Below are 23320 nucleotides of genomic sequence, written 5' to 3'. Positions count from 1 at the left end.
CAGGTGTTAAATTGTTTAGCTGTAGAATATCTACTAGTTCACTTTGATTATAATATATAATCTTTAGAAAACTTAAAAGTTACGATGAGCAAAACACAGAGAAAGTGAATAATAAATTATTATTATTATTCTAAGACCCCATGAAATCATTGTCATCTAGGAGGTCCCTTTTGTCATACACACAACTCATCATACCATGTCTTACACACATTCAAATTCTCTGCAGACACCATGCTCTCAGGTAAGGCATTCACAACTCTCCATGTAAAACACCCCTCCCTTACTCGTGCCCTCCTTACACAGCTTCTAGCGATGACCTCTTGTTCTCCCCCAATCTTCCACCAATTTACAAAAAACTGCTTCAATGGTAATCTTATAACAACTCCTTACCAACTTGTGCATCTCTATCATATCACCCCTCTTCCTGCTATTTACTAGACTCTGCAAATTGCATCATTTCAACCTTTTTTTTCATAATCAACATTCCAGAGATCAGAAACTATTTTGGTCAATCCTTTTGAAAACCAGTTGACCAAATATGTGCACAATAGTCCATATGTGGCCTAATTAGAGCCTTGTGCAATGGAATTGGAATCTCCTTACTTCTACAAGTCAGTGTCATCAGCATCATTGCCAGAATTCATCACGTTTAGATCCTTACCCACCATCACCCCAAAGATCTAATTCCTCCAACTCCAACAGTATACTGTATATCCCCACCAAGAATAAGTTCTACATCCCTTTGTTTCCCAAAATTTAAAACCTTACATTTTGCAACACTGAACTGGTATCCCCCGCTCCCATGCCCATTCACTCAGTCTATTCAAGTCTTCTTTTAAGGCGACAACACCTGCACAACTCATAGTTCGTCTCACCTTTGCTTCATCTGCAAACAACTGAATTATCCCCATTCAAAAATTTTAACAATAGCATTAGCAGATTAAACAGCAATGGCCTTAAAACAGACCCCTGAGGTACACCACTAGTGACTTTCCATATTGCTCCCCCATACATAACTTGCTGATACCTATCAGATAGCCAGTCTCCGACCCAATGCACTAATCTAATATCCAACCCCATCCGCTCTAGTTTAACTATCAACTTATCATGCGGTAATCTATCAAAAGCTTTTGCAAAATCTAAGTATACTACTATGTATCCCATTCCTCTATCCAAGCTGTCAACTTATTGTAATAAGTAAGTAGATTACTAAAACATGATCTCCCTTTAGCAAATCCATGCTGTCCGTCAAAGATAATACCATTGTTGTCAACCCAATTTTGGATCCTAGTTTTCATCAGTTTTCAGCTTCTCCAACAACTTAACTACAATACCTGACATACAGATAGGCCTATAATTTGATGCCCGAGTTCTATCACCTCCCTTATGAAGCAGCACAATCTTGTCCTCCTTCCACTCCTTTGGAACTCAACTCAGTGCAAGACTCATATTAAAAAAATATGTCAAGGCAGATGCCAACTTCCTGGCACATTCCTTCAAAATAGATGGTGATATATTATCAAATCCCACAACCTTATTAACATGAAGTTTGCACAATTCCCCATACACCTTTCGTTCACTTACAGTCGGTCTGCTCTCAAACACTCCATGATGTCACATTCACAAGAATGAAAGACCTTTATGAACTGCTCATGAAATATCTGCACTATATCTTCCACAGCAGTTGTTCTTATACTATTTTCTCCAATCAATGTCATCTGTCCATAATCATTCTTTTTTTTTTTTTTGCTGGCTACATATCGAAAGAACTCCCTAGGATTCTTTTTGACTTCATTAGCTAACTGCTGCTCATACTTCACTTTTGCTACCCTTACCAACTAAGTCACCCTCCTTGGCTGTTCTTTGTAATCTTCATTGAATTGATTATTACCACTTCTCTTATGCCACCTCCATAATGCCTTTTTTCTCTGTATTGTATGCTTAATCTCTTCATTCATCCATTTCACACCTACCATATTTAAACTTCTGACGCTTGGAATACACTTGGACAGTGCTTCTACTAGATAATTCTTGAATATTCCCCAAGCTGCACTGATCTCTTTTCCATCTAACTCCTCATTCCATGCCACACCTGCAAGTTGTCTCCTGAGCTCCTCATAATCACCAGCCTTGTAGTTCCACATATATCCTTTTCTCACAGAGGTCCTCACATGGCTGGCAAACCACCCAGGTAATCATTTCATGGTACTCTCACCGACTAGAGGGTGATTTGAGACCTCATTTATAATTACATCCTCTGATGAGATGATCATATCCAAGATCCTCAATCCTTGTGTGCCTTCTGTTACATACTGTTTGAGGTAGTTGTTCCTCAAAAACTCAAGAAACCAAACTCACTTTCTTTACTTCCAGTTGCTATCTCATCATCCCAATCTATATTGCCATAATTAAAATCATCCATAATGATCACCCTTTATGATAACAACATCTGACTAAATATTTCATTCTATTCACCTATATCTCGCACCACACTGCCTCAAAACCACTGGCACTATTCCTCTCTTTCATCTGTCTCTACTTTGTACGGACATAACTCTTTCTCTATCATCAATAGCACTCTCTCTCTCTCTCTCCCTTTTAATCCTTTCTGTCTTCATGAAACACATCATACTCTTCCATCTCTATTCATGTCAGGATGTCATTCTCATCCAACCATGTCTCACTTATTCCAACAATTCTTGGGTGAACAGACTCAATTAATGCAACCATTTCATTTGCCTTGTTTCTTACACTTCTAGCATTTGTATATAAACACAGCAGCTCATTCCTGAATCTGTAGTAGTTCTACTGATGCCACTTATTTGATATGACTTCTCCATGTTTAACTCAATACATTTCTTATTCATCTTAAAACCATTTTTAAATCTAACTGTTTTCCCTTGATCCCAGGTCATCTCCTTCCCTTTTGTCTACACATGCATTCTCATCCTCTTGGAGCATCAATCTTTCTCACACTGTGCCCTGTTTCTCTGTCTATCTTGCACATCTGTTGTCTCATTCTCTATACTCATGGCACTAACTTCTTCATTCATAACTACCTCTTCAATCTCTCCTGTCTTTACCATTCTTCCACATCACTTCCTACTTGATCAGATTCATTCTCTGCACTCACTTCTCTACCTTCAGAGCAGTCTCTCCAAGTGACTGAACCAAAACCATTCAAATGCAGTCCATCACTGTTATACAGTTTATTTCTTTCTTCAAACTCATTCCACGCACTAACAAACTGCACTCCTTTCTCCTCACACATCTCTGCTAACATATCATTCACAATCCTTTCTCTCTGCCTCATATCACCACTGTCATAACTTGGCGAAACACTTGCTATCTTTCCTATCACACTATTATCTTTTATCCATCTTAACAACCTCCTGATATCCAATCTGATGTGCTCTTTGTTCACAATCAAGTCATTTGTCCCTATTACAACTACCAACTCTTTTTCTTTTCATATCCAATGTCTCAATCATTCTACTCATTCTACCTCCAGTAAAACAAACTTTGTGCATCCTCCCGTCCTGTAGACCTTTAATAATTGAATCATCATACAACGCCATTTGAGGGTCTGCATTATTTTGTTATCTTCTTCATCATAAGTGCTTGTTTTGCAGATCCAAGGTCATAACTTGATAATAATACTTGAAGACTGAACTTAATTTAGCTCATTTTTATTTATGATTTTTGAAATATAGATTTTAAATAGGTATTATTTCTGGAAAAAGATTTGAAATGATTCTAGATTTTAAATGTTTTTATTTAGGGTACATTAGCAGAACGAATACGTGCTGGTGGTGCAGGTATTCCTGCATTTTACACAAATGCTGGGCATGGAACTTTAGTACATAAGGGAGGTGTTCCAATAAAATATAACACAGATGGAACCGTTGCTATTTCCAGTACAGCAAGGGAGGTGTGATTTTTTTTTATTTATTTCTAGAGCATTTAAAAATATACATATTTTTTAATCAAAAATATATAAATTTTTTTTCATCTTAGTTAATTTAGAAAAAAAATTAAATATTAACATATTTAATTTTTTAAAGTTTTATATATTTTGTATTAACACTTATAATTAGTGTCATTTTTTTTTTAAATGTGAAATTTCACATTGAAATGATATTATGACTGAGGATGGGTAAGGATTACAAGATACTCCACACATTTTTCTACACCACATCTTTATACAAGTTGTCTATCGTCTCTCATTCTTCCCGTTTCACATTCAACTCTTTCCATATCCCTTCTACATTTAATCTAGTAAAATCCCTTCACTAACTTGAGGGTCTCTATCGTATCATCTCTTTTCCTCTTATCCAACAAACTGCATCTACAGTTTGTTGGATAAGAGGAATATTAAGATCAAAATAATATCAGAACTCTGCATAACCAGAGTTCTGATATTATTTTGGTCCTTCTTCTCTTGATCCTCTCTAGTGTTTCCACATCACAATGAAAACTAAGTGATTAAATTATTATTATTATTATCAACATTTGACCTTCATGGAGTCAGAGACTCATCTTGGGAGGTACTCACTATTGCATACAATGCTCATCCAACCGTGTCTTAAATTGATTCAATGTGTTCATATCCACAACACACTTACATGTGTTTCCATATCACAATGAAAACTAGGTGATCAAATTATTATTATTATTATTATCAACCTTTGACCTCCATGGAGTCAGAGACTCATCTTGGGAGGTACTCACTATTGCATACAATACTCATCCAACCGCATCTTAAACTGATTCAATGTTTCATATCCACAACACACTCAGGCAATGCATTCCACTCACCAACCACCCTCCATGCAAAGAACCTACTTCTCACTCCTTTGCTCACACCCTCCTTATACGGTTTCCAGCAATGGCCCCTTGTTCTGCTCCCCTCTCCCATTCTATGAAAAATCTCTTCCATGTCTACCTGATAACAACCCCTGACTAGCTTATATGTCTCAATCATATTCCCCCCCCCCTTCCTCCTATTCACGAGGCTCTGCAACTTACATTCTCTCAATCTGTCCTCGTACTCCAGATTCCAAAGACCACTGACTACCTTTGTGAATCTTCTCTGTACCCTTTCCAGCATATCCTCGTCACCATGAAAACCCGGCAACTAAATCTGTGCACAATAATCCATATGAAGCCTGATCAAGGCCTTATATAAGGGAATCATAACCTCTCTATTTCTGCATGTCAGGGTTCTCCGCATCATTGCCATTATTCAATGTGATGTCTTCACAACTTGTGCAATGTAGTCCCCGAATTTCAGGTCCTTGTCCACCATCACTCCTAGATCTCTCATCTCCTCTACTTCTGTTAAAGATTCCCCACCATATACTTTGCATCCCATCGTTGCTTACCAAATCTCAAAACCTTACACTTAGCAACATTGAATGACAGTTCCACTTACCTGCCCATTCATGCAATCTATTCAAGTCCACTTATAAGGCATTAACATCAGCCTGACTGTGCATTGCTCTCCCCAGTTTTACATCATCCGCAAACAGCTGGCTATCACTAGTTAAACCCAACTCAATATCATTAACATACAAATTGAACAACAATGGCCCCAAAACTGACCCCTGCGGCACACCACTGGCGACCTTTCTCTTTCGAGATACTGCACCCCATATACAACTTTCTGATACCTATCTGACAGCCAGTCATTGATCCAACACAGAAGTCTGTTATCCAATTCCATCTGTTTCAATTTATTTAAGAGCTTGTCATGTGGCAGTCTATCAAAAGCCTTTGCAAAATCCAAGTTGCTGATAACCACTGAGAATACTGCTATTATCAACCCATTTCTGTATCCTACTTCTTACCAATCTATCCAGGACCTTCACCACAACTCCAGATATACAGACCGGCCTATAATTTGATGGTACAGCCTTATTACAGCATCTATGCAGTGGACAGTTTTACCCTCCTTCCACTCCCTTGGAACCTGTGCTGTTGCAAAACTCTTATTAAACAGGCATGCCAATGCTACTGCCAGTTCCCTGGAACATTCCCTTAAGGTGCATGGTGATATGTCATCAAATCCTATCGCCTTATTAACATCAAGGTTATTTATTTCCTCAAATACATCCTGCTCACAATTAAGCTATCCTCTCCTATGTCCTCTACACTTAAGTTCCTCGTGATTCCACCCTGATCAGGATGAAAGACTCTTATAAATTGATCACTGAATACCTCAACAATTCCGCAGCAGTTACCATTCTACCACTTTCATCCTTTAATTTCATCTTTCCATGATCATTCTTCCTTCTACTTGCCACATATCTAAAAAATTCTCTAGAGTTTTTCTTAGCCTGATTGCCAATTTCTGCTCATACTCTACTTTTGTTTTCCTTATTAACTGAGTCACTCTCTTGGCTTGTTCTTTATATTCTTCATGTGACTGATTACGATTATTCATCTTGTACTTCCTCCAAAGTACTTTCTTTTTCAGATTTCATGCTTAAGCTCCACATTCATTCATTTTATTCAGCCTTTGGGATACATTCGTACATTGATGCTGTTATATATTTCTTTGTAAGTTCCCATGCAGCATTTATTTCCTTACCGCTCAACTCCTCGTTCCATGTTATAGCTCAAAGTTGTCTCCTAAGCTTGTCATAATCACCAGCCTTTTATATCCTTCCTCGCAAAAGCCTGTATGACTAGCCACAGGTGATTATTTCATGATCATTTTCACCAAATGGAGGAAAATGTGAAACCCCTCTAACAATTACATCCTCTGATGAAATGATGAGATCTAGAACTCTTGATCCTCGCATGCCTTTCTTTACGTGTGCCTGAAATAGTTATCTCTCAAGAACTCGAAAAATTCACTTTCTTTATTCCCAAATGCTATCTCTTCATTCCAAACCATAATTAAAATCACCCATAATAATCACCCTTCCTTTGTTCACTAATCCAAGTTGTTCTTTTCTTCGTCCCCACCTTCCACATTCCCAGGCCTATAGCAACTAAATATATCTTCCTCTCAACCTCCACATTACACCACACCGATTCATAACCATTGCCACTAATTCCCTCTTTCATGTCTACATTATGTGGATTTAATTACTCTGCTACCATCAGCAGCACTTTCCCCACTTCCTGCCCTTTCTATCCTCACGAAAAATACTGTACCCATCCAATTCTATTCCCATTACGATATCATCTTCATTCAAGCATGTTTCACTTATTCCAATTATTTGGGGGTGAATAAACTCAATCACTGAAACCATTTCATTCCCTTTATTTCTGATACTTCTGGCATTTGTAAACAAACACAACAGTTCAGTTTTAGGTCTATAGCCGGTCCTATCCAAGCTATATGTTAGTTGCGATTTCCCCACTACACCTGCCAAATCACTTTTATCATCGCTTATCACATATACCTGCTCAGTCTCCAGTTCTCCATCTTCATAGACACATTTGCTGCCACTTTCAACATTCATTCTCTCTATCTCCCTGTCACCTGAGCTCCTCTGTTTCCCATTCTCTCTTCCTCTCTCACACTACTGTTTCCACTGCCAAGCACTGCTGTCTCTTCAGTACCACTCTCCTGATTTTTCTCTTCCTTCTGATCTCTGGCATGCATCACACACTATACTTCCACACACTATATTTTCATCCAGCAACACTTTCTCCAGCACACTCATTCCAAAGCCATTTAAATGCAACCCATCACACCTGTATAATTTCATTCTTCCCTCAAACACATGCCATACATCCACAAACTCCACTCCCTTCTCCTCACACAGCTCTGCCAACATACCATTCATGATTTTGGCTCTCCATCGCAACTCACCATCATTATACTTGGGTAACACACTGACAACCTTTCCTACTACACTGTTATCATTCATTCATTCATATTCAATTTCTCCCACCCAAATAGCAGACCTTATGGACTCTGTCAGTAACTAGCCCTCTAATTATGGAGTCTCCATATACTGCTATCCTGGAATCACTCGTCACTTCTTTTACTCTTTGTTCTTTCATTCTGTTTTCTTGCATGCTTTCATAATTTCCACTAGACGCCTAACATCACACAGCATATTCTTTATTTCATTTTTCATTTCCAATATCTGTTTCATTAAATCTTGCATTCCGACAATTTCACTCTCTATCTTGCTACCTCTTGTTTGGCTGCACTTTACTTCCTTTTCCCCATTCATACTTTCTTTCACCCCCTTACCACTAACTTTTGCTTGTACATCTTTGCATTCTTTCACCTCCTCAGTTTCTCCCTTACATATCACTTAATTTTTTCGCAACTTCGCAACTTTGATGTAGAAGCAAAAGTTACGGAAAAAGTTTCATTTCCATTTTTTGCAACTTTTTCCGTAACTTTTGCTTCTACATCCTTGCATTTTTTCACTCCTTCAGTTTCTCCTGTTTTTGTTTCATTTCGGTTTTTTGTAACTTTCACTTCTACATTCCTGAATTCTTTCACTCCGTTAGTCTCTCTGTCTTTCATTTCCTTTCCGTTTCTTTCATGTACACTGTCTTTTCAGTCAGTTTCACATTCTGTGTATCGTGGCCCAACTTACAACAAATCCATGCTTTCTCTCGTCTTTCGCTCATTCTCTCCCTCTGCACAAAGACATCTCTTACATTCCACCATGCATACACATTGCATTCAGGGCATCGAATCAGTTTTGAAAAGTCTATGTTACCAGTGCTACTTGACTTTCACGGCATTCACCTAATAGCACTAGTCAATGCCCATGTGGTCGACCTCCTGACCGGCGCTGTGTGATATTTAAAACGACAATTTAGACTAATAATTCTGATAGAATTCACACCAAAAATCACTCAGACACACTTCGTTCTCAAAAATAAATAATGAAACCCTAAAATTTATGAAACACTGTCAATTATTATAACACTTGTAATGACACATTACAAGCTCTCCAACCAACAGGTCGTGAGTTCAAATCCTGCTGTGGACATGGATGTTTGTGATTGTCTTTAGGTGGAAGATGAATTTCATCGCCAGGTGGGTGTGAGACCACTGCTCCACTTATTGGAGGCTTGAAGTGGCTGAAAAAGTTACATGTTTGGTCTCTAAGCAGGATTTCCAGACTATGTAAAAATAATTTTAAAAAAAATTGCAAAAAATATATATAAAATTGATAAAAATGGAAAAAGAAATCCAGAGTCCACCCATGGTTCAAAGTACTATAGGTTTTAGTAATAACCTTTCATGGGTGGTAACCACATAAAAAAAAAAAGTCCACTATCAATCATCACCCCAAGATAACGAATCTCATCCACTTCCTGAAGCACATCTGCACCAGTACAACATGCATCATTATATCTCTGCACCCCAAAGTGTAGTGGCTTCCATTTATTAATATTAAATCTAAAACTCCATTCTTTTGCCCATGCTAAAAGTTTATTCACAAAGAAATAATTGCAAAGAGTTTTTTTTTTATTTAAAAAAAAAACCCACATCTCTAATGCCCTGGATGGGAATGAAGATGACGCTATTTGGGTAGATTGAAATTGCACACGAGGAAACTGCTCTCAAGACTGGATGTAGTGATAGCAAATAGGAGATTCTTGGTTAAGTCATACCCATTTTTGGTTTTTTTAAATCATGGTGATGTTATGATTCCAAAATGATAAAGGACAAGTAATAATGAAACTATTTGTTTTCATTTAATTACAGAAGTATTGTCGCTAAAGAGTCAAATATATCATGTGATGAAAGTGAGCAGCAGATTGCATAAATAACGTTGATAATTAAAATTTAAATGCATTCATTTTATAAATAATGTGAGCAATTTATTTATTCATTCATATGGGGTTTTCCATTTCTCCTCCGTCCGTTAGGATGGATTGAGCCCACTTAATAAGGGATTAAGTATATGTATTTTATGACTGTAAATTCGTGTGTGTTCACAGGGCTTGCCTGTTCTGAAGGAAGAAACACCCGAGTTTCCGGTTGAAAAAAAAAAAAACCATCTACCCCCATAAGAGATCAACTAACTCACCTTTAGTTGAAAGAGACCAGATTAAGGTTCCTTACATCTTGGACAGGATAGAATCCAGGTCTTTCTGACAAAACAGCTTCATCTATACTGACTGAGCTGCAGAGGTTCTGAGCAATTAAAATTATAATGAATACTGAGAATTTAATTATAAACATGAACTTTTTTTCGTGAAAAACTTTATTTTCCGAAAATCCCTGCATATATCTCACACCATGATTTTTTAACTTTAATTTTGAGGAAAAATGTACGAGTTATATCCGAGTAAATATGGTATCTTGGATTATTTCTGACCTGACTGACCAATCTCCTCCCATATTGTAATTTTATTATTATTTTTTTAACCATGCTTTTTATCGTTCTGTACTGCAGTTTATATTCCTTATGCATCACTATAAACTGCCTTGTACCTCTTCCATAATATCTTTTTCCACTTATATGAAAAAATGATATACTTGATATACTATGTGAAATGATATACTATAATTGATATACTATTCTCTTTTTTCAAATTCAGATTCTTCACAAGCACTATTTGCTACTCTCACCCTTAAAGGCCTCAATTCCTCTGCTATCATTATTAGCACTTCCTCTCCTCCCTTCACATTCCTATTCTTTCAGAAAATTCTATATTCCTCCATTTGTATTCCTGACAGTATATCATCCTCATACAATGAAGTTTCACTTACACCAATTATCACTGTGATATTCAATCGGTACCACAAACTCAGTCTCTTTATTTCTGATTCTCCTTACATTAATATACAAATAACAATTCTACTCTCTTTGCATTAAATGGATCAGACACTTCCTAACCAATTCTCATGGTCTGTCAGCATCTTTTACCCACAGCTCATCAAATCATAGTATTGATGCTAGTTGGCATATGGAGCTTCTCATAACCACTTGCATTATATTTCTTCATATATACATATATACAGGGTGTTCGGGATAAATTTGACAGTTTCGTAAGGAAAAAGAAAATCTTCTTTGTATCTATTAAATTTAATGAATTGACAAAAAAACATTACAGGCAGAGTTAATTACAATACTATCAACAAGATTTACTCAAAATAACCACCATTAGCATCGATCACAGCTTCAATTCTGCTTTGGAACCTCGAACAAGCTGATGCTACAGTCTCCCTGGGAAGGGCCACAAAAACTGTTTTAATTTTATCCATTAACTGGGCTTTTGTATTACTGGAAGTGCGATTGGTGTCTTTTTCAACTGCGCCCCATACAAAATAATCCATGGGGTTAAGGTCTGGGGAGTTTGGAGGCCAAACATTTGGACTGGTGAAGTCGTAGAAATTTTCAGACAACCATTTTTGACTTTTCCCAGAGGTGTGGCAAGGGGTCGAATCCTGCTGCCATACATACGGCCTACCATTGGCTACCCTTGTTATCCAGGGCTTGACTACAGTTAGCAACTCCACGAACAAAGCCCGAATTCCAATGCCAGGGTTCTTCAACACCTGTTCCTGCAGATTTGCGAGGAATTCTGCTGTACGAACGCAATCAGATCGTCTGCTAGGGATCTTTCTTCTTGCTACATCCTCGTAGTCACCATTGCAAGTCTCTAGTTCATGCCTGATTGTTTTTACTGTATTCAGGGAGCATTGGGCAGCAGTCGTAATATCCTTATTTTGATGGCGGGCACGAATCATCATGATACAAGTTATTCTCTTCCATGATTCAGGTGGGTTCCAGCTATCCATCCTTTCTGACATCTTGTATATGAATGAAGAAGGGTCCAAACTTTTAAATGAAGAGAAGTGTGTGTTAATACATGTAACTTACGGAAAAATATAATTAATTATAAATATGTCAAATTTATCCCGAACACCCTGTATATACTTGACAACCTTTTCCTGTTTGACCACCTTCTTCCAAAACACTTCCTAAAGATCACTCACCAACCAGTGGCATTATTGATACCTCTTCAATAACCACATCTTGTGATGATATTACCAAATGCAACACCCAAAAACCTAGTGTTCCTTCCATCACTAGGAAACATGTGCTGTTTAAAATAATTATTCCTCAGAAACGAAACAAATCCACTTTCTGTGAGTCTCTTTTTTCCAATCCACATTCCTATAATTAAAATCTCTATTCCTTTTTATGTGCCCAACTAATCTGTCTAAACATTTCATAATCCATGAAATGATATACTATACTTGATATACTATGTGAAATGATATACTATAATTGATATACTATAATTGATATACTATGTGAAATGATATACTATAATTGATATACTATGTGAAATGATATACTATAATTGATATACTATGTGAAATGATATACTATAATTGATATACTATGTGAAATGATATACTATAATTGATATACTATTCTCTTATTTTCAAATTTAGAATAAACACATTCAGATTCTTCACAAGCACTATTTGCCATTCTCACCCTTAAAAGCCTCAATTCCTCTGCTATCATTATTAGCACTTCCTCTCCTCCCTTCACACTCATATTCTTTCAGAAAATTCTATATTCCTCCATTTGTATTCCTGACAGTATATCATCCTCATACAACGAAGTTTCACTTAAACCAATTATCACTGTGATATTCAATCAGTACCACAAACTCAGTCTCTTTATTTCTGATTCTTCTTACATATACAAATAACAATTCTACTCTCTTTGAGGCCATCCCACCAACATCATAACTTTACTCTCTACGGTACACCTTCGATTTGACCACTCCTTGTTTCCCAGATTTCTATGCAAATCCCACTTTATCTTTCTTCTTGTCTTTTCACAACTTGCTTTCCAATCTCTCTCTTTTTGATTATTATTATTATTACGTAACCTCCAGGGAGTCCAAAGACTCATCGAGGAAGGGCACCTACTCCACGACTCTCCATCTCCACAAATCCACCAACTGCAACTACTTTCATCATCTACACCAAAACCATCTACTGCTGACCACCACCACCACTAGTATTTTCACGGACAATCACAAACATCCATGCCCATGGTGGGATTTGAACCCACAGCCTTTTGGCTGGAGAGCGAATATGATAACCACTCAACCAACCAGGCTGGCATCCTTAGCCATACTTATTTTCTCTTAACTCTGTGTGCTCTTAGCAAACAGCAGTTGTTCTAAATTGCCAACACCAAACCCACTCAACTGCAATCCATCAGCTATAAGCTATTCCAACTTCCTTTCAGATTTACTCCACACAATTCACAAATTGCACATCCTTTCTCTCACACAATTCATCCCTCTTTTCATTTATTATCATGATAGCAAGGCCTTTCAGGAAGTAATGAATAGGCTGGCAGGCCCTGTATAAAGTGATCTGTTACTTGAAATCTGAAGAACTACTGTATATGCTTTGCTTTTGTAGAAGAAAACTATAAGAAATCATTATTATATGAATTACAGGAATTCGAATGTTGATCTTCAGATCTATATACCACAGATTCATGCACTCAACACACACACACACACACATTTTCAACCTACATGTAAGAAGCTGGAAAAGCTATATACATCATTGCCTGTGTGGACCTATTTATATCTTCACATCATACAAAATGAACAGTTTCTGATCTCAACATACACCACTTGGAAAGAAGTCAATGGACACTCCCATGGGTAAGGTGCACTGTGCCGTGCAATGAGTCGTGTTTGTAGCTGGTATAAATTAGAGGATTTTGATGCTCCCAAGTCTGTGCAACTGTGTTTGGGTGAAATGGCTGCAAGGAGAGAACGGACGGAGTTTGAAAGTGGTATCGTGATGGGATGCTATGTTGCAGGCCTATCTGTTCAGCGAACTGTTGGCAAATTGTGCCATCCCAGGTCAACAATCATTGATACCATATTGTGATGGAAGCACAGGAAGTCAACTGCAAGTGCTACCCACACTGGATGACTTGTCACACTCACCAAATATGACCATAGGGATAAAGGATAATATGTAAAAACTACCATTTGTCAACCAAAATGTTGAATGCAGAGTACCTGGCATTGACTGGAACATGAATCTGCACAAAAACATTCAGAACCAAGGCTCACAACATGGGTTTCCATGGTAGGACCACAATATGCAAGCCCCACATTACCTAAACCAACATGCAGTGTTGTCTTCAGAGAATGGAGCAGAGAGCATGTACAGTGGGACATGGAAGCTTGAAAAGCTGTGTTATGGAGCAATGAATCACAATACATCCTCTACCTAGCAGATGGATGGATGTGAGTGTGGTGGATGCCCAGTGAATGTCTCTTACCAGAGAGTACCCCCCCCCCCCCCAACTATGAAATTCAGAAGTAGCTATGTGATGGTATGGTCCTGTTTTTCCTGGTTTGGCCGTGACCTCTGTTTGTGGTGCCATGAACATTGAGCTCAGAGAGTATCTGAAAATTCTGGACAATGTAATGCTTCGTACTTTGTGGTGTTTCTAAGGAACTGATCATTATCTCTTTCAGCAAGACAATGCACTGTGTCATAAGGCTGCTGCTGTAACTGTGTGGTTTGTGGACATGAATGTCACCACACTTGACTAGTCTCCACAGAGCCCTGATCTCAACCCTATTGAACATCTGTGGGATAAACTGGAGCATCAGGTAAGGTCAAGGGACATCCCCTCCCCCCACAACAGTCGAAGCCCTCATTACATGCCTACAGGAAGAATGGTCCAAAATTCCCATCACTATCATATGTTAGTGGAAAGTATGCCCCGTAGGATTGCTGCAGTTATTGCAGCAAAAGGAGGTCCTACATTTTATTAAGGTGGGATCGTGGCTATTTTTTTCTCACACTATGGTGTACGTTGACTTCTTTTTAAGCAGTGTATGTTGAGTCTTCATCTCTAGCTGTATATAAAAGGATTTGTTTTCATTTAGTTTTTGCCTTAAGTAAAAACATTATTTTAATATAATTTGACTTTTATAACTTTTTAGGATCGCAGTTTCAATGGTCATAACTATATACTGGAAGAAGCAATAACAGGGGATTTTGCCTTAATAAAAGCATGGAAAGCAGACAGTGCAGGAAATTTAATATTTAAGTAATTGAAAAAAAAATTAACTCATTTTATTTATGGTGACAAAGCACCATTAGTAAGTAGAATAGTTTTGATTTTTAATATAAAAATAAATACATATTCAACATAAATTTGTTGTGAAAGTGATTGCCATGCAGTATTTTCAAATATTTGTCCATTGTGGATTAGAGATAGTGGTAGAAAATCTTTCTTCTTGGTATATAAGGAAAATATATAACTTCTACATTGATTTTTAACCTAAATATTTTACTGGATCTAGCTACCACTGATGAGATCCCAATAAAAGCTGAAATTGATCCGGGTAGTACTCAATATTTGAAACACCCTCTCCTCTTGCATTTCTAAACTTCAAACTTTCCCTATCCCTCTAGTACTAAAAATCTACTTCTCCAGGATGAAATACCCCAGTGAAGTGTTCATCAAACAACTGAACTTTGTGCTTTGCATTAGTCACTCTATTCCCATTTTTATCCAACTCCTCCTACTGGCTACATAGCTAAAAAATTCCTTAGGACATTCTTTGGATCTTAGGGCCAAACTCTTCTCATATTACAGTTTTGCCTTCCTTACCATACTAGTCACCCTCCTGGTGCCTGAGTCTTATATTCTTCATGCATCTGCTCTCCCACACCTCTCTTCATATCTCTCCCATAACTTCTTTTTTCACCAGCAGTTCCTGTTTGATATTGTTTACACCAAACCACTTCACACCAAGTTGTGTTCTATTTTTCACTCATGATATACAGCCTGTCATTGCTCCAATAGATATTCCTTGACAACTTCCCAAGCACTAATATCTCGCCTTCCAATTCCTCCCTCCATGGAACTGCCCCAATTTGATATCTAAAACTATTATAATCACCTACCTTATAATTCCACATACATTCCCTTCTCATTGATACCCCTGCATGTCTATTCATCTTCCGAGTCAAATGCATATGATCGCTCATTCTCTCTCTCTCACCAACTGGAGGAAGAGATGTCATCTCAGTTATTATCAGCTCTTCTGATGCTATGACCAAATCCACGACTCTTGAACCTCTTGTTCCCTCTATTACATGTTGCCTAAGGCATTTGTCCCTCAAGAATTCTAGAAATTCCATTCCCTTATTACTACATGCAGTTTCCTCTTCCCATTTATACTGCTGTATTTAAGATCACCTATAACAATCATTCTTCTTGCACTTGCCAAGCTCAACTGGCTAAACATCTCCTGCTCCTCACCGTATATGCTCCCTGGCTTATAGCAAAAACCCACTAAATATCCTGTCCTGCCCACCTCTACCTTACATCATATGCTTTCAAAACATTAGTGCTATTGCCCTCCAAATCCTCCACCTCTGAGAGGACATTAGTCATCACTTATCATAACCAGTACTCCACTACCACATTTTTCCTTCCTATCCTGTCAAAAAATGCTGTACCCTGCTACCTCTATTCCTGTCAGTATCTCATCTTCTGTCAACCACATCTCATAGATCCCAATAATTTTTGGACAGGCTAATGCCTGTCCAAAAATTATCACCTTTATTAAGGTTCATAAGTTGACTGAAGGTTGAATTTAAAAACCTTCAGTCGACTTATGAACCCATCTAGGTGTCCAACTAAATCTGAGATTGTTTGGTTACATCCCTGTAACTTCACATTGAGTTCATTCATGTGGTGTATGATGTCTGTTAGAAAGGTGAGTAAGCTGTTAAAATGAGGATCACAGTTTTGTGATTAGTTCTTTGTTTGTCTTCTCGTGTTCCTCTAAAAACTATTTCCTTTCTCAAAGCAAAAACCATTTCAAACAGTTCCCTCTGCTTAGCTAACGTACTTCTGTGTACAACACTAAATTGTCATATTCTGCCTCCATTTCTGTTAGAAAAGAAAGAAACGTGCAGTGTGTCAAGGCCCAATTTCCACCCTTAATTAGATTCACACACTTAATTACAGTTTTCATAACATCCTATATCTCCAAAATTTTACCACAGAGCCTCCTGATGTATAATGCAGTGCAATACAGGGCAATTGATTCCAGCCTTCCTTAGTAAGCCAACTAAGCCTGTTTGAGTACCATGCATTGATTTGGCACCATCTGTCACAATAGCTGTGAGATGTTGATGTCCCCAGTACCATTTACAACATTCATAACTGCATCATAAAATGTCTTGACCTTTGGTTGTGTTATGCAATGACTCTAATGCTAGTAGCTCTTCATTAATAACAAAGTCTTTGGAACAGTTCAAATGAAAATTAGAAGTTGAGCTGTATTTGTTATGTCAATTGATTCATCCAGAGCCAATGAGAAGTAATCTGAATCTGTAATAACACTTTTTAATTTATTTAATATGTGAGAATCTATTTCCTTGACTCTTTTTGTTACAGTTTCTTTTGATAGTGGGATGCTTTCAAACTCACTGGCAATTTTATCTTCTCCAAATGCACGTGCCATTTTCACAGAACAGTGTTTTACAAATTCACCATCAGATAATGATTTTTTTGCTTTTGCTATCTCTGCACTTGCAACAAATGATGGCAAGAGTGAGCTTTTTTATATTGATGTTAGTTTAGTAAAAATAGATTTCTCAGTACTAAATTTTCTCTTCAAAGCTAGCAAAGGGTGGTCGATTGGTAGAGCCTCTGCTACTAATGGCTCACGCAAAAAGTTAAGCAAGTTTGAGCACGGTTAGTAGTTGGAAGCGGTTCAATTGTTAGATGCTGTTGGCACACTCTCCCTTGATGAATCTTTGGACTCCCTGGAGGTGTTACATAATAATAAATTACGTACAATTTTAATACGTACTTGTCCAATGTATTCTTGGTATTTAACAGCATGGTGCTGTATGTAGTGGCTTTTGAGGTTATATTCCTTGTGCACAGACAATACTTGCAAAGACACAAGGCATTGTGGTTTGTTGTCATTATTGTTTATAAAAAGAAATTCATTTTCCCATTTCTCCTGAAATTACCTGTTTTCTTCACAGATCTTACGTTTCTTACTAATAGTACACAAAGGCTGAAGTAACTGACCAGGGGACACAAACTACAACAATAACACTGTTAACTATGAAACTGATCACTGTAGCCAGAGCAGAGCAAGTGACTTTCAATGATGTGTTACTCTGAGTGCATAGAAATCTACCACTCCCACTACTACAACTCACACAGAGAAGCAGTAGATTTTATAAATTGAGTAATCTTTTTAAAGCAATTTTGATTCTGTGTTGAGAATATAAATTGTTGCCATCATCAGAAATAATGAATATAACTAGTATATCAATCAGAAAATCTGCAGATGAACCTAATAGCTAAATTGATAATACATATAATTTAATATAGTTTTTATCCTGCCACAGGCTGCACAAAATCACATTACGGGCTGCATATGGCCCGCCGGCCTGCTGTTGGCCACCTATGATTTACAGCATAGGCCAAGCAAAAAAAACTTTCATCATCTATCTCTAATCCAGAATAATTTAATAATAAGGTGATACACCTTTTCACTACTTGTATATGAGAAATATATGATTTTTGCATTACTTTAACCTTGGTATGTGGTATCCTTACTGGGTCTGGCTCCCACTGATGAGAACTCAATAAAAGTCGAACTTGGTCTGGGTGGTGGCCCTTCCCATAATGCATAGTATTATACAATATGGTACAAAAAAAAAAAGTACTGAAAAGCGTCAAAGTTCAGTACTGTTTTCTTTTTTTTTTTTATTGTGCCATACCATACGTGCCTGAAAGGATGTATGCCTTTGCATTATGAGATACTAAAGCAATTGATGCGAAGTCATTAGCCTCTATATACAAGTAGCCCAGTTGTGAGGATACTTCATGTGCAAACTTTGATTGCTTACACCTGGATAAAGGATTAAACCAAGAATATAATTTCTTGGCATGCACGACCAAGTGAAAAATCATTTAATGAGACTGTTGTTGTTTCCCTTTTTTTTAAAAGTGAATTGTATCCTGGGATGATCATAGTGAACTGGAACAAGGCTGAGATATCAGGCAGATATTCAGTTTCCATAATATCCAGAGTGTTCTTGAGTGGAACAATGGAACCTCATCTTCCAACAAGCTGACAGAATGGTCATTGAGGTTCTTTATGTTGGACTTAAGTGGGCAGAATTTTTTTTGTGTGTGAAGAGGTGTTGTCAATATATTGAGAGAACGTTCCAACTAATTTGTACAAGTGTGAATCAATGCCATCCAATGTTTGCATATCTGGGGTTGTGTGTGGTGGGGGGGGGGGAAGGGGGTTCTGGAATTGTATGACTTCATACGTCACAATGAAAACTAGACACCAAATCTGAACACAATAGCCATGTGTTCAGATTTATTCACATAAGGGGTATCTTGACTAGTAGGAATAAGGAGGTATTTACTCCATCATACCCCTTATGATAGGAACAATGCAATGTGCAGCCTATTTAACACTTCAAATGTATCCTCTAAACTTCACTCCATTGTTAACGATCACCCTCAGATCCCAAATCGCAAATTCAGTATCACCACTCACAGTTTTATATCTCTGCACTCCAAAGTGCAACATTTTGCACTTATTAATATTAAAATTACAACCCCATTCATTTTCAGAGCTAAAAGTTTATTCTCATTTTTCTGAGAGGAATTAACATCAGCAATGCTCCTTATAATTCTTCCTAACTTTGCATTGTCAACAAACAACAAGATTCCCAGTTAATTCACATGAAATATCATTAAAACATCAGCTAAACAGCAGTGCCCAAGAACAGATTCTTAGGACAAACCACTAGTTTTCTTCTTCTTTTGAGATACTGCTCCATCATATACAATCTGTTGATATCATTCAGAGAGGCGACTAATCTGTTATCCATTCCCATCATCTGCAGTTCATGTACTGACATATCATGAGATAAGCTATCAAATTCCTTTGCAAATTCTGGGAATGTCAACATAATATGAATATTCTTTATCCAATACATTCATCACCTTATCATAAAATGTAAGAAAATTACTAAAACAAGACTTACCCTTTAAAAACCATGCTGATCATCATCAAAATCCTATGCCCATCAATCCAATCATATATTCTATTCCTGACCAACCACTCCAAGGAAAGATAGTTTACCCTAACTACAGCTGTAGATATACCTGGTCTAAACTAAAATTGAAAACTTCTTTCCTAGAATCAAGCTTGATCAGTGGTACTAGTTTGCCATCTTTTCATTCCTTAGGAATTTTTTCCACTGGAAGACTCCCATTAAATAACAAAGTCAACAGCATGGCTAATCTTTTACACATTCATTAAAAAAAATATGTGGTGATATATCATTCATTCTGATTGTCTTACTACATTGAGCCCAATTAACACCTGATATGCCTTTCATTTCCCAGTGATTTTCCTGTCTTCTACATGTTGTACAACATAATTTACACCAGCATGATAACATTGATAAAGTGCTCATTAAATAACTGCACTACATCCCATGCAATAGTCACTCCACTATTATAACTATTCACCAGTATCACCCTTCCATAATTATTCTTTTTCTTGCTTACTGTACAGTGGAAGAATTCCCTTGAGTTATCACTAGCATCACTGGCCAATCTCCTCTCATACTGCACTTTTTCTTTGTTTACTATATAGGATCAACTTTCTAGCCTGCACTTCATATTCCTCATGCATATGATCACTACTTCTTATATCCACCCCCTCCACACACACATTCTTTTCTACACCACTTGGCTGATTTCACTGTTCATTCACTTCACTCCTGCTCCATTTATTTGCTTTACTTTTGATATACAGTGTGTATTGCATGTCAGTTGCTTTCTAACCAATTCCCATACTTTGCCAATTTTTTTTCTGCACAGCTCATCAACCTAGGTATTAATGCTAGTTTACCATGGAGATTCTCATAATCACCCACCTCATAATGCAATTCATCCCTTTTGGCAGTAATGTTTTCCTGCCTGACCACCTCCCAAATCAGTATCTACCTCATGATCATTCTCACCAACTGGTAATAGTGTTGATATCTCACAACCACATCCTGTGAGGATATTGCAAAATCCAACACTTTAAAACAGGGATGGGGGAACCCCTTGCCCGCAGGCGAAATTTTGCCCATGAGTCTATTTCAATTTGCCCCTTTGCTGATGTACTCGTATGTATATCAGCACACTACATATACTATATATATGAGTTAAAATTTTCCAGTCGCCTGCGGAAGTTTTTAAATTAGCAATTTTCACCCTTGATACTAAAAAGGTTCCCCACCTCTGCTTTAAAACCTTTAACTGCTTCCATTACATGCTACTGAAGACTGATAAACAATTTCCTCCTTCCAATTAACATTCCTAAATTAGAATCTCCCATTAGGATCACCTTTTATATGCTCAACTAGATTGTCTAAACAGTTCGAAATCAGTGCTTCTATACACATCCTGGCTAATAACAACATCCTATAAATATACCATTCTATTAATTTTAACCTCACACCAAACAGATTCAAAATCATCACATATACTAACATTTCAAATTTCACTCTTAGCAGACACAATTACTTTGTTATTGTTAGCAGCACTTTCCCTCGTTTCACTCTCCTATTCTTTCAGAAAATTCTATACACTTCCATTTCTATTCCTGACTATCATGCTCAGAAAACCAAGTTTTGCTTACACCAATTATCTTTGAGCATACTAATCGATTAATGCAACATGCTCAGTTCCCTAGTATACAAACATCACTTTCCTGCTCTCCTTCCTTGAGGCCATCCCACCAACACTATTACTCTCTACTCTAGTTTCTATAGTACACTTCTCTCTTTGGTCTGACCACTCCTATTTCATTTGATATCCCTCTCAACCCCAATTTTATGCATTCCATCACTCTCCTGCAATAATCACTTCTTCAAACTATTTATATTTGGTCTTTATATACTTAAATAAACATAAAAACTTTTTCTGATTGTAAGACCATCAGTTTAATACACATATGTACAAGAACGTCGACTAGTTTCACTAGCATACTCTCTAGCTTTGTCAAGACTAAAAAGGTGAAAGAAAATAATAAATGCAAAAAAAACGAAAATTCGGCAACCAAATTTGACAACTCGCGTGACAATGTATGCATGAAGCGAGATGCTTCAGTCATTATTGTGAATATGCATTACATAGTTTTTGGTGTACTGTAGTTCTGCTATACTTAATGAATTAATCAGATTTTTCCATATATCTTTCAATACTGCTCCTTGATTTCTGTTCAGGTTATTACTTGTTCATAGGACCACTGCTGCTTCTTTGAAAATTCAGCATTTGTAATCGTCTTCTATATATGGTATTGAAAATGCAATAGACTGAGAAAACAGCTCAATGCCATACATAGAAGACGATTACAGATGATTTAAGGTATTAATTATAATTTTTTAAGTTATATTTATTTATTATTTATAATTTATAATAATTATAAATTAATTATTCGGCTAAGAAACAATATGGGATATAATATCCCTTAACTTAAATAAGTTCATGTCGCCGAATTGAAGCCTTTGGCTCTTCATTATTAATAATCTTCTCTGGATGTTCAATCTCTTCATTCAGATGTTTCATTTCACTCTTCATTTCATCAACTCTTGCCTAAGCTCTTCCATACCATTCCCATTGTTATCATTATCACTTGCATTACTTTCCCACTGCTATCACCTTCATCTATTTTTGACTGCTCCTGAAGAGATTGTTCTTCTTTTTTGGAATACCCTCTTCTGTCATGACACTTCACACCCATTAATACTTTTCTTCTTCTTCTATATAGATAACAAGCCACAAACCTTTTATATCTCTTGGTGCATACATACAGCAATTTTGTAGCATATCTGCTGAAACAAATTCAGAGTAATACTCAATCTTCAACCCAAAGCTTTTCACAGCACTGGTATAGGCTTCTGTACTGATTTAATTTTCAGATATCTCACAAAATTAAGAAAACAAACCAAACTGAAGAACATCTGTATACAGCCTAAAAAAAAAAAAAGCATTAAAATTAAGAAAAAAAAGAAAAAAGTTTCATTAAGCAGTTGTAAATACTGTTTTTCTCTTCTCGGCACAGTTTGAAAACATCATTCATCCATTTGCAACATCAATAGCACTATTTACATGGTGCCTTCAGCACTGCTGAGGATTAGGCTGCATAGAATTGCATTGTGATAAAATAGTGAAAAGCCTTGCATTATGTAGTGTGACAAAATAGAAATAGAAGCCTTGCATTATGCAGTATAACAAAATAGTGAGAA

General features: G+C 37.0%; 1 protein-coding gene across 2 annotated transcripts in view; it reads left to right on the top strand.

The window, feature by feature from the left end:
* The window catches only part of LOC150101142 (succinyl-CoA:3-ketoacid coenzyme A transferase 1, mitochondrial-like), a 221809-nt gene that overhangs the window by 68155 nt on the left and 130334 nt on the right, over positions 1-23320 (top strand). For both annotated transcript variants that reach the window (XM_090401526.1, XM_090401525.1), the window contains exons 5-6: positions 3782-3931; positions 14953-15059. In XM_090401526.1, coding sequence (XP_090257652.1) covers positions 3782-3931; positions 14953-15059 — 257 coding nt within the window. The remainder of the gene's footprint in view (positions 1-3781; positions 3932-14952; positions 15060-23320) is intronic.

The sequence above is a fragment of the Typopeltis vanoorti genome, chromosome 12, assembly GCF_054136105.1.
Source record: "Typopeltis vanoorti isolate ZY-2024b chromosome 12, IOZ_Tvanoo_1.0, whole genome shotgun sequence".
NCBI lineage: Eukaryota > Metazoa > Arthropoda > Arachnida > Uropygi > Thelyphonidae > Typopeltis > Typopeltis vanoorti.
This window is presented reverse-complemented; position numbering and strand designations above follow the sequence as displayed.